General features: G+C 42.4%; 1 protein-coding gene across 4 annotated transcripts in view; it reads right to left on the bottom strand.

Moving 5' to 3' along the window:
• The window catches only part of ca8 (carbonic anhydrase VIII), a 55087-nt gene that overhangs the window by 31459 nt on the left and 9860 nt on the right, over nucleotides 1-13768 (bottom strand). For all 4 annotated transcript variants that reach the window (XR_008723298.1, XM_055634017.1, XM_055634018.1 and 1 more), the window contains exons 4-5: nucleotides 10241-10365; nucleotides 2874-2969 (exon numbers count right to left, since the gene is read on the bottom strand). Coding sequence is in view for 3 of the 4 variants with exons in the window: in XM_055634017.1 (XP_055489992.1) it covers nucleotides 2874-2969; nucleotides 10241-10365 (221 nt within the window). In the remaining variant the exon portion in view is untranslated. The remainder of the gene's footprint in view (nucleotides 1-2873; nucleotides 2970-10240; nucleotides 10366-13768) is intronic.

Here is a 13768-nt window from a genome sequence, read left to right as displayed (position 1 = left end):
GAAGTTGCCAGTCCTGCCCCTCCCTCAGCAAGATTTCCGCAATGGCTATATCACCCCATTTGCATGTGCCCATCCATGATCCGAGTTGATCCACCTTTTCCATCGGGCCTCCGACATTCAAATAAATGCAATTTGATCCAATTATCAATGCTCACTCCCTGCCGTGTTTCTGCCTATCCTGTCAACTGAGCCTAATGGCATACATTTCAAGCCTCTCCACTGTATTGGATCCTGCCACCTGCTAATGTAGTTTAAACCCTCCCGAGTAACACTAGCAAACCTTCCTGCCAGGATATTGATCACCAAACTGATCACCAAACTCGGTAACCTGGGCATCAACCCCTCCCTCTGCAACTGGATACTGGACTTTCTAACAAACAGACCCCAGTCTGTGAGGTTAGACAAGCACAACTCTTCAACCCTCACCCTGAACACCGACGTTCCACAAGGCTGTGTGCTGAGCCCCCTCCTCTACTCCCTCTTCACCTATGACTGCACACCTGTACATGGTACTAACACCATCATCAAGTATGCAGATGATACAACGGTGATTGGCCTCATCAGCAACAACGATGAGCTGGCCAGGGAGGAGGTCCAGCTCCTAGCAGCATGGTGCGCTGACAAAAACCTGGCCCTTAACCCCAAGAAGACCAAGGAGCTCATTGTAGACTTCAGGAAGTCCAGAGGCGGCACGCACACCCCCATCCACATTAACGGGACGGAGGTGGAACGTGTTTCTAGCTTCAGGTTCCTGGGAGTCAACATCTCCGATGACCTCTCTTGGACCCACAATACCTCAACTCTGATCAAGAAGGCTCATCAGCGTCTCTTCTTCCTGAGGAGACTGAAGAAGGTCCATCTGTCTCCTCAGATCCTGGTGAACTTCTACCGCTGCACCATCGAGAGCATCCTTACCAACTGCATCACAGTATGGTATGGCAACTGCTCTGTCTCCGACCGGAAGGCATTGCAGAGGGTGGTGAAAATCGCCCAACGCATCACCGGTTCCTCGCTCCCCTCCATTGAGTCTGTCCAAAGCAAGCGCTGTCTGCGGAGGGCGCTCAGCATCGCCAAGGACTGCTCTCACCCCAGCCATGGACTGTTTACCCTCATACCATCCGGGAGGCGCTACAGGTCTCTCCTTTGCCGAACCAGCAGGTCGAGGAACAGCTTCTTTCCGGCGGCTGTCACTCTACTCAACAACGTACCTCGGTGACTGCCAATCACCACCCCCCCCCCCCCGGACACTTATTATTATTTATTCAAATCGTTTGTTATGTCGCTCTTCAAGGGAGATGCTAAATGTATTTCGTTGTCTCTGTACTGTACACTGACAATGACAATTAAAATTGAATCTGAATTGCTCCCCATCCAATTCAGGTACAACCTGTCCCTCTTGTATGTCACTTCTGTCCCAGAAGAGACCCCAATAGTCCAAAAATCTGTATTGCTTCCCCCTGCACCAACTTTTCAGCCCCATATTCACCTTTCCGATCTTCCCATTCCTACCCTCACTACACCCATGGTACCAGGAGTAATCCAGAGATCACTATATTCCCACTGATGGATGTCATCCCTTTTCCCATCTTTGCTCTTTGCACCAATATGCACAACTACTTCTGGCTGCTCACCCACCCTCTAAAAAATGTGCTACAGTTGCTCCAAGACATCCTATAGAATAGAATAGAATATTTATTGTCATTCAAACCTAGGTTTGAACGAAATTTCATTTCTAGTTTTTTACATTACAAAACAATCCAAGACCCACACTTAACACAGTTTACATGAACATCTATCACAGTGAGTCTCCAACATCTCCTCACTGTGATGGAGGGCAAAGTCTTTATCTCTTCCCTTTGTTCCTTCTCCCGTGGTTCAGCAGTCCAACTGCAGTGCCGAGGCGAACTGGGGCTCAGATGTTAAAGCCCCCGGCGGGCGATGGTAAGTCCCGAGGCCATTTAAGTCACGCCGGGCGATGATAGGCCCCGGCTCCATGTCCTTAAACCCGCGATTCCAGCGGGAGAAGTCGCCGTTGCGGAGCTCGGAAAAGCGGTCTCCCACCAGGGACTTGGAGCTCCCGATGTTCCCGTCCACCGGGTCTGCGGCCGGTGCCTCCGAACTCCAAAAGTCGGGTTGCAGCCGCACGCCACCACAGCTCTTCCCACTCCGAAGTTGGCCAGCTCCGCGATGTCAGTTCCGCAGGCTCTGCAACTGGAGCCCCCAGGTTAGTCCCGGCCGGAGGTCGCCGCCGGCTCCACGATGTTAGGCCCAACAACATCCGAGACCCGACAGGGAATAGTCGGGCCCCCGAGCAAGGTAGAGAGTTAAACGGTTTCCCCCACACGCCACCCACCACCCCCCAACATATACACAGCTAAAAAAATAATAAAAACTAACTCAAAGACATACATTTAACAAACAAAAATAAAAATATAAAAATAAAAAAAGACAGACGACTGTAGTCGAGCTGCTGCCGTTAGGCGCCGCCACTCCCACATACACTGGCATCGAGGCAAAACAGCATCTTGGAATCCTGTTTGCTGCCTTAGAATCGCTTGTCTATTTGCCCCCACCCCAAAACTATACTCTATAACGTCGGACACCAAAGCCGTCTAGTTGAAGCTGATTATCAGATAGAGTCACGTAGCACGGAAACAGGCCCTTTGATTCAACTCGACAATACTGACCAAGATATCCATTTCAGCTGGTCCCATTTTCTCATGTTAAATAATCATTATGTCAACAAAAGAATTACAATGTTCAATAAAATAATTACCTGGCACTTTCTCAGGAATAATGAGAAATGGGTATTATATATCCCAACTTGTGAGAAACACCCACATCCTGTGAATGAATTTGAAGATTGTATTTACCTGAACAAATAAAGCAATTATTGCAATCCCATTTTTCTTCCCCAAAGCTTCTTCAATGTTATTAAACAAGGTAGAATTCCAATGGATAAGATGGAGCTGCAAAACATAAATGTTGTATACATCAGTCGTACAAACTTTATTTTTTTAAAAGCCACATATTTAAATCTGGAAAGCCCAAACATACAGCTGCTTGCAATGTAGAAATGTAGAAACATAGAAAATAGATGCAGGAGTAGGCCATTCGGCCCTTCGAGCCTGCACCACCATTCAATCTGATCATGGCTGATCATCCAACTCAGTATCCTGTACCTGCCTTCTCTCCATACCCCCTGATACCTTTAGCCACAAGGGCCACATATAACTCCCTCTTAAATATAGCCAATGAACTGGCCTCAACTACCTTCTGTGGCAGAGAATTCCAGAGATTCACCACTCTCTGTGTGAAAAATGTTTTTCTCATCTCGGTCCTAAAAGATTTCCCCCTTATCCTTAAATTGTGACCCCTTGTTCTGGACTTCCCCAACATCAGGAACAATCTTCCTGCATCTAACCTGTCCAACCCCTTAAGAATTTTGTAAGTTTCTATAAGATCCCCCCCTCAATCTTCTAAATTCTAGCGAGTACAAGCCGAGTCTATCCAGCCTTTCTTCATATGAAAGTCCTGACATCCCAGGAATCAGTCTGGTGAACCTTCTCTGTACACCCTCTATGGCAAGAATGTATTTCCTCAGATTAGGAGACCAAAACTGTACGCAATACTCCAGGTGTGGTCTCACACCTGTACAACCCTGTAAGACCCTGTACAACTGCAGTAGAACCTCCCTGCTCCTATACTCAAATCCTTTTGCTATGAATGCTAACATACCATTCACTTTCTTCACTGCCTGCTGCACCTGCATGCCTACTTTCAATGACTGGTGTACCATGACACCCAGGTCTCGTTGCATCTCCCCTTTCCTAATCGGCCACCATTCAGATAATAGCTGCTGCTTGCTGCTTGTAAGTGTAGCTGCTGCTGCTGCTGGCGCCGACGATAGCTGCCACAGTGTACTGCTCCTTGTTGTTTTGTATGTGTTTGTTCATTTGTGAAAACCCTACAAAGATTACTTTCACGAGAGAGGTATTCATAAACATCGGACATACGGTACCTCCAAACATCGTTCTGGATTTCTCTCACTCGCTGGATTATTTGGACATGCTCGTCGGTGGGGCTGTGGCTGCATTCAAGGTCTTGAGACAGAGGAGGACCCGTGGGAAGTGATCTGGAGCACTCACCCGACTCCGGCGACGAGGATCACACACACCACTCCCGAGCATATTCCGGGCAAACGTACGTTCTCTCAATAACACAGTGAACGAACTGCAACTCCTGCATCGGACAAACAAGGACTTCTCTCGAGCTGCTGCCCTGTGTTTCACCGAGACCTGGCTGTGTGAGTCAACCTCGGACAATTCTCTGCAACTGGCTGGCTTCCAACTTCACAATGGACCGCGAAGTGGAGGCAGCGGGGAAATCAAGAGGTGGTGGAATATGCTTCTATACCAACCAGGACTGGTGCAGCGACATCACTGTACCGTCAAATTTCTGCTCTCTCAACCTAGAATCCTTCTCTATAAACTGCAAACCCTTTTATTCTCCGAGGGAATTTAACTCCTTTACTCTCGCTGGAGTTTACATATCCCCCCAAGTATGCGTACGCGAGGCGTAGAGAGTGACTTCCCGGACTCTATGGTCATTGATTTGGGGGACTTTAACAAAGCTAACCTCAGCCGTGACCTTCCAAAATACAGACTTCATGTTACCTGCCCCACCAGAGGGGAGAGAACACTCGATCACTGTTATACGGCAATCAAGAACGCATATCGCTCTATTTCCCAGGGCGGGTCTGGGTCTCTCTGATCATTGTCTAGTTCACCTTATTCCAACCTACAGGCAGAAACTAAAATCTGTTAAGCCTGTGGTCAGAACAATGAAAAGGTGGACAAGCGAGGACATTGAGAACTTACAATCCTGCTTTGACTGCACGGATTGGAATGTGTTTAGGGAAGCAACCACAAGCCTCGATGAGTATACGGACACTGTATCATCATATGTCAGCTTTGCGAGGACAGTTGATTTCCAACTAAGACCCGGACATGGTTCAACAACAACAAGCCCTGGTTCACTGCAGAACTCAGACAGCTCCGATGGTCTAAAGAGGAGGCCAACAGGAGCGGGGATGCAGACCTCTACAGGCAGGCCAAGTACAAGCTGAGAAGAGGAATCAGAGTTGCCAAGGAAAGGTACTCTGAGAAGTTGAGGAGCAAGTTCTCAGCTAGTGACTCTTCTTCAGTTTGGAAGGGCTTGCAAGAAATTACCAGCTACAAGAGGAAAGCCCCCCCGCTCTTTGGACAATCGTCAGCTGACCAACGACCTGAATGAGTTTTACTGCAGGTTTGAAAACCAGAAACGTAACCCTGGTACCCCCTTCCCCCCTCCCCAACCAACACAGTCAGACCCCAGTCTACAAAGAATGGACCCTGCACCCTCTCCTTCCCATTCAGCACTTCACACCTACTTAAGGCAAGACTCCAGTATGAAAAGACTGGACCATTTCCCACCCCAACAAACACTTCACACCCACTCACAGCCTGACCTCAGTCTGCAAAGGCTGTGCCTTCCCCTCCATTGATGAACTGTAAACTGCAAGGGCCAGGAAGCGAGCGGGTAAGATCATCTCTGATCCCTCTCACACTGGCCACAAACTCATTGAATAATTTCCCTCTGGAAGGCGACTCCGGACTGTCAAAGCTGCCACAGACAGACATAAAAACAGTTTTTATCCACGAGTTGTTGCTCTTCTCAACAGCCAAAAATCTGTAGCCTCCCTTTGATCTGGTATTTTGTTGGTTCACATGCTTGATCAATGGTGTTTTATTATTAATGTTTTATTATTAATGTTTAGTGTTTTCGGAGTCATTCGTAACTGTCACTGTAGGTCATGTTGTTACTTGTGGGCGGAGCACCAGGGCAAATTCCTTGTATGTGAATACTTGGCCAATAAACTTACTTAATGTTATGGAGTTTTCAATGGTACTTTCTACTTACTTTTAGGAAACAAAGAATAGTCTTTTATTTGTGAATTTGGCTCAAAACAAAACAATCAGTGCAGAACAAAACAAAGTTAATCTTGGCCATCTCGTGTGTCACATTTGCTGCCAGAACACAGGATCAAAAGCCTTCCTTCCATTTGTGTTCCAGCATTGATTTCTTGAGTGCGAGATAGCCTTAAACATTTAAGATGGAAAACATTCAAGCTTTCCCTCAATTATAAAAAAAAGTTGCTTTGGTTCATCTTAATGATAGCATATTAATTTTGTGAACCATAAGTTATTTTTTGAATGCTACTTAAAACATTGAAGCAAGTTCAGATCATCCCCTTCTCAATCCAATTTGTCAACCACTAACTCAGTTATTGTACAAATAATTCTCAAATTTACTCCACAAAAATATTCTTCTTGGCTATATGAACTACAAGAGAGGCAAATAGACCTGAGTATTAATTTCTTTTTTATCTGTCTTTTGAATGTAGGTTTAAAATTTGAAATCTTTCCAATATTAAAAGACATAAAAAAAGATTTATTTCATCATTTTGGAATAAACACCACCTTTGAAAATTTGTTTGAACAGAATCCATTTGAATCTCCTGAAAATGGACTTTTCATGGTGAATATCTGGCATACCCATTCCACGGGTCACAATGCAAGATATCCCTTATTAATGGTCTTTAAGATTCAAGTAAATATACATTTAATTGGTGTGTGCCAATGTATCACACTTTAACTGCCATCACTTTAACTGGTACTAAAGATAATGAATTACTTTGCCTAGTCCTTCCATATTTTTACCCTTGGTTACTATAAGGGTGATTCTTCAGTAATGGCCCTGTCCCACGGTACGAGTTTATTCCAAGAACACTCTCGAGTTTGCCCTGATTCGAACTCGGAGATTTACGGTAATGGCCACTCATCGGTACTCGGGGCTCTCGTGGACATTTTTCAACATGTTGAAAAATCTTCACGAATCTTCCCGAGTACATGCCGTTAGCGAGTCTTCCCGAGTACCGGCCGTTAGCGTTACGAGTCGCTAGGAGACGTCCCCGGGCTCCGACTTACCCGCTATGTTCATTCTCCGTGCTTACCTCGAGTTTATTTTTTTTTAACTCTGGAGAGCTCTTGGAATGAACTCGTACCGTGGGACAGAACTATAAGCGTCTACTTATAAGTTTCTGGAAACCAGAAAATAAAACTTACATTTTTGCAACTTTGAATGTTGTTTCACATAGATGAACATCTCTACTATGGGAAAAATATGTTTGGTGCAATCTTTTAGAGAATTTAATTTATTTTTTCCTCTTCTTTTTCCAGGTTGCCCATTGCATTCAGTCATATCTGTCATATTTTTATGACGATCAACGTTGCAAAATATAACTGATTTAAGAATATAAACTCAAATTTTTGTCGCAATCTTTCAAATTATAGTGTCTTCCTCAAATAAACCACCAAAAAATACATTTTCAGTCTAACGCATTGATTTTAAACCTTCGTAACAGTTTACTGCTGAAAAAAGTGGTGATTTTCAGTAAAAATGGTAACCTTCACATAACGTTTCACCAACATCCTTTAAAACAATATTAACTTCAGATGAATAGGCAGAAGCATACAGTTTATTTATCAATTACAATTGATAATTATGGTCATTGTTGTATAATTTTATGAGCACAAAATACTCATGTGACGGATATGACTCAGCATGATGGAGATGATCAAGTTTGGGAGAGTCATGTGATGGAGATGACTAAAACTATCTTTGGGGCTGGGGCTAGGGTTAGGATTAACATGCCATATCCGTGACTGTGCATAGCTCCTCTAGGTATTCCTGGAGCTTCCTCCACCGTCCCACAAAGTGGAAGGTCAAATGGTTACTATAAATTACCGAGTGTATGGCATTATAATCAGGTATGAGTGGGTGAACATGTGAGAGAACAGGGGAAAATGGCACTGTGGGAGCAGGCATAGATCCTGATGGGTCAAATGGCCTTTCATGTTATAATAAAGTAAAGAAGCATATCGTCAAGCCTTTCAAATTCAGGTTTTATCAGTTCTTACTCCACACATTATTTATCCATTCGTTGTGTTAAAAGTTAGAATGATTTTTGCCTAAACTACTGCTCATGGTAAACCTTTGCTCATGGTAAACTATTTCACAACAATTTTCTGCATTATGCAAGTCTAAATTTTTATTTTTCTTGGATGACAAATTTAAATTGATAACCTTTATTAACTCACTTGCCAGCACATAGAAATAAGTAGGGCTCTGGATTTATCCTTTCAAATCCATTCATAACTTTAAATACATTAAATTTATTTTAGTCTTCCCTGCTCGAATCAAAAGATTTCCATAGTCAAAGGTCTCAATTTATAATCCTAATACACATTGACATGCTCAGGTGATTGGATTTATCCTTTAACTCTCCACAATCATATACTTTCTCCAAGCATTTTGAACATAACAAAGTACCATGTAGTCAAATTGACTCAATTGTATTACTTCTTTGCTGCAGTATGCAATGCCATAAATTCCAGCTATCAAGATGCTATTTGTAACCTTCAGTTCTGTTCTAAAAATCTGGTATGCTGGCTTTTTGCAAAAGTTATGACAATGCATCATTAATTGCTTTAGCGATTATTTTACAATCACAAAATGAATGTGTTGTAAAATCACAGCAGCGTTTTTTAATGCTGCAGCTATGTAGTTGTCCTAAACAGGTGTTGTGCTGCAAAAGTGCAATAAAAGAGGTGGAGCAATTTATTTTTTTCATGGGAATCAAATACTTGATTCTCTTGTGAAAGGAGGATAAACCTCATCTTCTTTTAATACTTGCTCAGTAAAGCCTTTCTTTTCATGTCTCATTCCCTCCATTTGTTGACATTGAATATGCCATCATCACCATAGAACATAGGCTGAATAATATGAAAAAATGATCACTCAAGATTTTTCACAACTTCGGGCATTGGATTGCTTGGAGTAAAATCTGTTTTGAAATCCAAATTACTGATTATAGAAGTCCCGGAATAGTATGATCATCCTCCTCCTTCAAATGGAGAGGAATATATTATTTATTTTAATGAGAAAACAAAACCAGTGACCTTGCTTTCAGTGAGATATTCCAGCCGAGATACTCATTAACCTTATTTAAAAAGGTTTATTGCAATGTTCCCAATTTAAAAAGTGATCTTATGCACAGGTAGCCCTATTTAAATGGAAACCTAATTAATAATATTAAAATTGGAATGAGAGTGACCTTTTTTAACGAAGTCCACACATGGCCATTACTGAAAAGTTATTACCATAATAAAATAGGTGAAACATTGAAGGCAGTGATATGAAGAACAGACAGCAAAATAAATCATGAATGTCATTGACAAAAAAAAAGTTTTTTCCATTCAAAAAGAAAATGTGTTCAAAATATTCAGGCTTTCAAATTATGAAACTGAATCCAAAAACACCATTCCTCTTTGGAAACCTCCCATTGTATTTCCTCTTTAAACATCATCAGCCCAGCCAATCTAATCAAAAGGAAGTGAGAGTTCACAAAAAGTTTGTCGGAAAAAAAACAAATTAAAAACTTAATATAATAAATTATTAGATTTAGTGAAGTAGTGAAAGGAAGAAAAAGCCCAGAAAAGTAACAACATATTGCAGAGGTAGTTAGGATGAGACATTCAATTCCTCACTATCAACTGAAAAATGTACTACATTCTACCAAATGTGGTGTTCGTCAGAGTATCCTTGATTTGGCAAAGGCAGCACCCTTTTGTTACTGCAAGCTCAAAATACTCAAAGCTGTATGTTAATTTTTTTAATAGTATCATTGCATAAGTGACAATAGAAGAATAGAAGCAATTTCAATTATCACCTACAGTGAAACTGACAGAATATGTTCTTAAGAGACAATGGTGTCCGTTTACTGTGGAGAGGTTACAGAATTTTATTCTTCCCTCTGGACTTTTCCCCCACCCCACCCAAAGAATATTATTTTCTACATGTCAATTCCCAGAGTAACTTTTAACTGGTTCTGTAGTTCCTAATTGAAATTGAAACCAATTTGGCACGTAAAACAAATGATGTTCCCTAATTCATCAATTCTATTATATCCAATTCGTAGTTTGGAAACAGACATTATAACAGAACTACTTGTACTACAACACATTCCTTTTCAAAAAGAAGCAAAGTTTCGTACGTTTGGGGAAAAACATTTCCAAAGTTGTAAGCTCAAATTTTATGGCACAAACAATTCAAGAATATTCTTTGGTCTAGCACCCACCTCCATGGGAAATGCTTTAAAATTAACAGTATGTTCAGAGCCACGTTGGTTCTCTTTACCCCAGTGAAATCGAACTTCATGTAATTCATATTCATAGTTTTCAAGCAATGGACCGCCAGTCAAAACTGTAATAGAAAAGCAATGTTTAAATAACTATAAATTAAAATAAAGTAGTATTTAAGTCATCTGGACACATTGGCCTACAAGCAGCACACCATTTGTTTGTTACACAATGCAACTTTATCCAAATTCCAGGTGCTAAATGAGTGACTATAACACTAGGAATTTGTTCTAAAAGTGTGCGCAAATCACACACCCACAGTTACAAACACCATGCAATGCATATTTTGATATCATTTATTAATAATAATAATAATATATATTTTATTGTCATTGCACGTCAGTGCAACGAGATTTAGTATGCAGCTCCAACCGATGAAAAAGAAAAGTAAAATAAATAAATAAGCTGTGTGTCGTGACCATCCGAGGGAGACAGTCCAGGGGGGGTGGGGGGCACTCAGCAGGGCCAGTTCAGAGCCGCTATAGCTCTGGGGATAAAGCTGTTTCTGAGTCTGGAGGTACGGGCGTAGAAGGCCTTGTAAAGTCTGCCGGAGGGAAGTAGTTCAAACAGTCAGTTACAAGGGTGTGAGGAGTCTTTATGGATGCTGACGGCCTTCCCGAGGCACCGTGTGTGATAGATGCCCTCCAAGGCTGGTAGCTCTGTCCGAATGATCCTCTGCGCTCTGTGGATGACGCGCTGAAGAGCTCTCCTCTCCTCCTCCGTGCAGCTGAGATACCACACAGAGATGCCATACGTTAATATGCTCTCTGTGGTGCAGCGGTAGAACGTTGTCAGCAGCTGTTGGGGCAGACCAGTCTTTTTTAATTTCCTCAGGAAGAACAGTCGTTGCTGTGCCTTCTTGACCAGCGCAGCGGTGTTGGTGGACCATGTGAGGTCCTCTGAAATGCGAGTGCCCAGAAACTTAAAGCTGGACACTCTCTCCACACTTTCCCCGTAAATGGAGATTGTGGCGTATTCTCCATTATGGGACCTCCTGAAGTCAATAATCAGCTCCTTGGTCTTGGAGGTGTTTAGTGACAAGTTGTTACGTGTGCACCAGTCCGCCAGGTTCTGGACCTCCGCTCGGTATTTTGTTTCATCACCGTTGGTGATCAGCCCAATCACTGTTGTGTAATCTGCAAACTTCACGATGGTGTTGGTGTCGAATGCAGGAACACAGTCGTGAGTGAAGAGGGAGTAGAGCATGGGGCTTAGTACACAGCCCTGTGGTGTGCCGGTGCTCAGGGTGATAGTGGAGGATAGGTGCGGGCCCAGTCTCACTGCCTGCGGTCGCTCCGTCAGAAAGTTCAGGATCCAATCGCATATCGGCGAGCTGAGGCCTAGCTGGTGGAGTTTGGTGGTGAGCTTGGTGGGGATGACCGTATTGAATGCAGAGCCATAGTCAACGAAGAGCATCCTCACGTACGTGCCCTGTCTGTCCAGGTGAGTAATTTATTAACATGTTTACACATTTATGAGGTCTGTTGGTTTGCAAGCCCTCTTTGGAAGGTTGAGGCCTGCTTCTGCATTAAAGGAGGGATCACACCTTATACAACACATTTCCATAGAATGCTTTCCAAGTGCATTCTCTATTAGGTGGTTTTCTTCCAATTCATTCTAAACTCCACCTTCTTCCTTCACCCCACAGTTCACATCCCCTAACCTCCTCTTCTCCTGAATTCCATTTTGCTTTGGTCAATCCCTGTCCCAGCCTCAAGTATATTCAACAAGCAAGCCTAACTCAAGTTTGTATTCACCACTTACTGTCCAAACAGCCACCCCAACCCCATTTCTTCCTCAAATCTCTCTCCACTCCACTCGCAATCTGTGTTAATCCCTGTCCTGAGGGTAAGGACCCATCTAATTTATTCCATGACTTATGGAATTGTATCATTATCAGAAAGAAATGCCTGAAGTATGCCTTAAAGAATGTACAAAGTATGCAAGATCTATCCTTGAACTTTGTGTGCAGTTCCAATGTTTCCATCAAGAGCCTTGCATAAAACAGGTGCAGGACTCGAGGCACCACTATTTTAGCATGTCTTTTTTGGGCAACAACAATTTCTGTATAATTAACTAGCACAGATATAACATGTTATTTAATTTTTTATTCACACAAGCTTATCGCAAGTAAAACGTGTTTATTTGGCGGTCTGTAGAACGACAACTGGGGTTTCCACAGATTTTTATTCAATAGTTCGATTTCCCAGTATACAGGTTCTTCAGCCAAGTCTTCCCACAACAGTGGTCAGCGCTGAATTAACGCGCGCAAGCAAAAACCGCGCGAAACAAGCGGCCCCTCCCGAGTCACGTGACCTCGGCTTCCGAATGCCGGGTTCGATCTCTGCGTACACCAACAGGCGCCACTACATTTACATGGTTTACGCTTAGTAATTTGAACTGAATACATGAAATGCTACTCAGAATTACAAAGACTAAACAGTTTTTTCATTCAGGTCATAAAATGACCTAGAAACAAAGCTCTGAATCTATCATTACACAGAAAATTTAATTCCCTATATTCATCAGCATTAGAGTTAAAAATAGTGTTTTAATTGAGTGTTTTTAAATTCAAATATGACAAAAGTAGACCATGTAATTTATTACAGATTTTAATAACCGGACATTATACACTACTTTCCTCATTAAGTATACAAAATTCTATAAAACAAATTATCTTGTGTTGACATGTCCTACTTGAATCGATGTAGTTCCTCCTTTTGACATGCCATAAAAAAAGAATTCTTGTGGGATAACTCAATCTGGATCATAAACTAGGTGGATTATTTTAGTTCCACTTGAGCATACCAAAATGATTTCTTATCAGCCTTTGCCACAATTAATCATCAACTAATTACAAGCAATGGGAGAAGCTCTCCAGGAACTAAATTACACAATCCTCCTTCAGGGGCACTGTGTTATCAGAACGTCTTTTATCTAAAGCAAGACACTGTGTTGCCAAAGTGGTCAGAAAATAAACCATTACTTTTGTTTTAAAAGAGAATGGGAGAGCAAGAGTCCCAACTAACAGTTAGCCCTTAATTAGTAACAGCATAAAGTGTAACTGAACTGTTATCTCAATTTAGTTTTAAGGCCTTGCTATGCACAAGTTAACTGTAATTTGGCCTCCAAAGTAACATTGATCACTCTTCAACCTTTGGTTTTGTGAAGGGGGGGGATCTTCCCTGAAAAAAATCTTTGAGGAAATAAATGGCTGGAGAGTCAGTGGATGGTCAGTGGATCTAGTTTTTTCAGAAAGCCTTTGATAAAGTGAGGCTGCTAAAGATGAGAGCCCATTGTATCAAAGAGAAGATCCTAACATGGATAAAGGGTTGGCTGAATGGCAGAAGGCAAAGAGTGGCAATAATAGGGAGCTTTTTCTGGTTGGCTGATGGTGACTAGGTGAGTTTCGCTGGGGTTGGTGCTGGGGCTGCCACTCTTTACGTTGTATATCAATGATTTGGATG

This window comes from Leucoraja erinacea, chromosome 4 (assembly GCF_028641065.1).
Source record: "Leucoraja erinacea ecotype New England chromosome 4, Leri_hhj_1, whole genome shotgun sequence".
Classification (NCBI taxonomy): domain Eukaryota; kingdom Metazoa; phylum Chordata; class Chondrichthyes; order Rajiformes; family Rajidae; genus Leucoraja; species Leucoraja erinaceus.
This window is presented reverse-complemented; position numbering and strand designations above follow the sequence as displayed.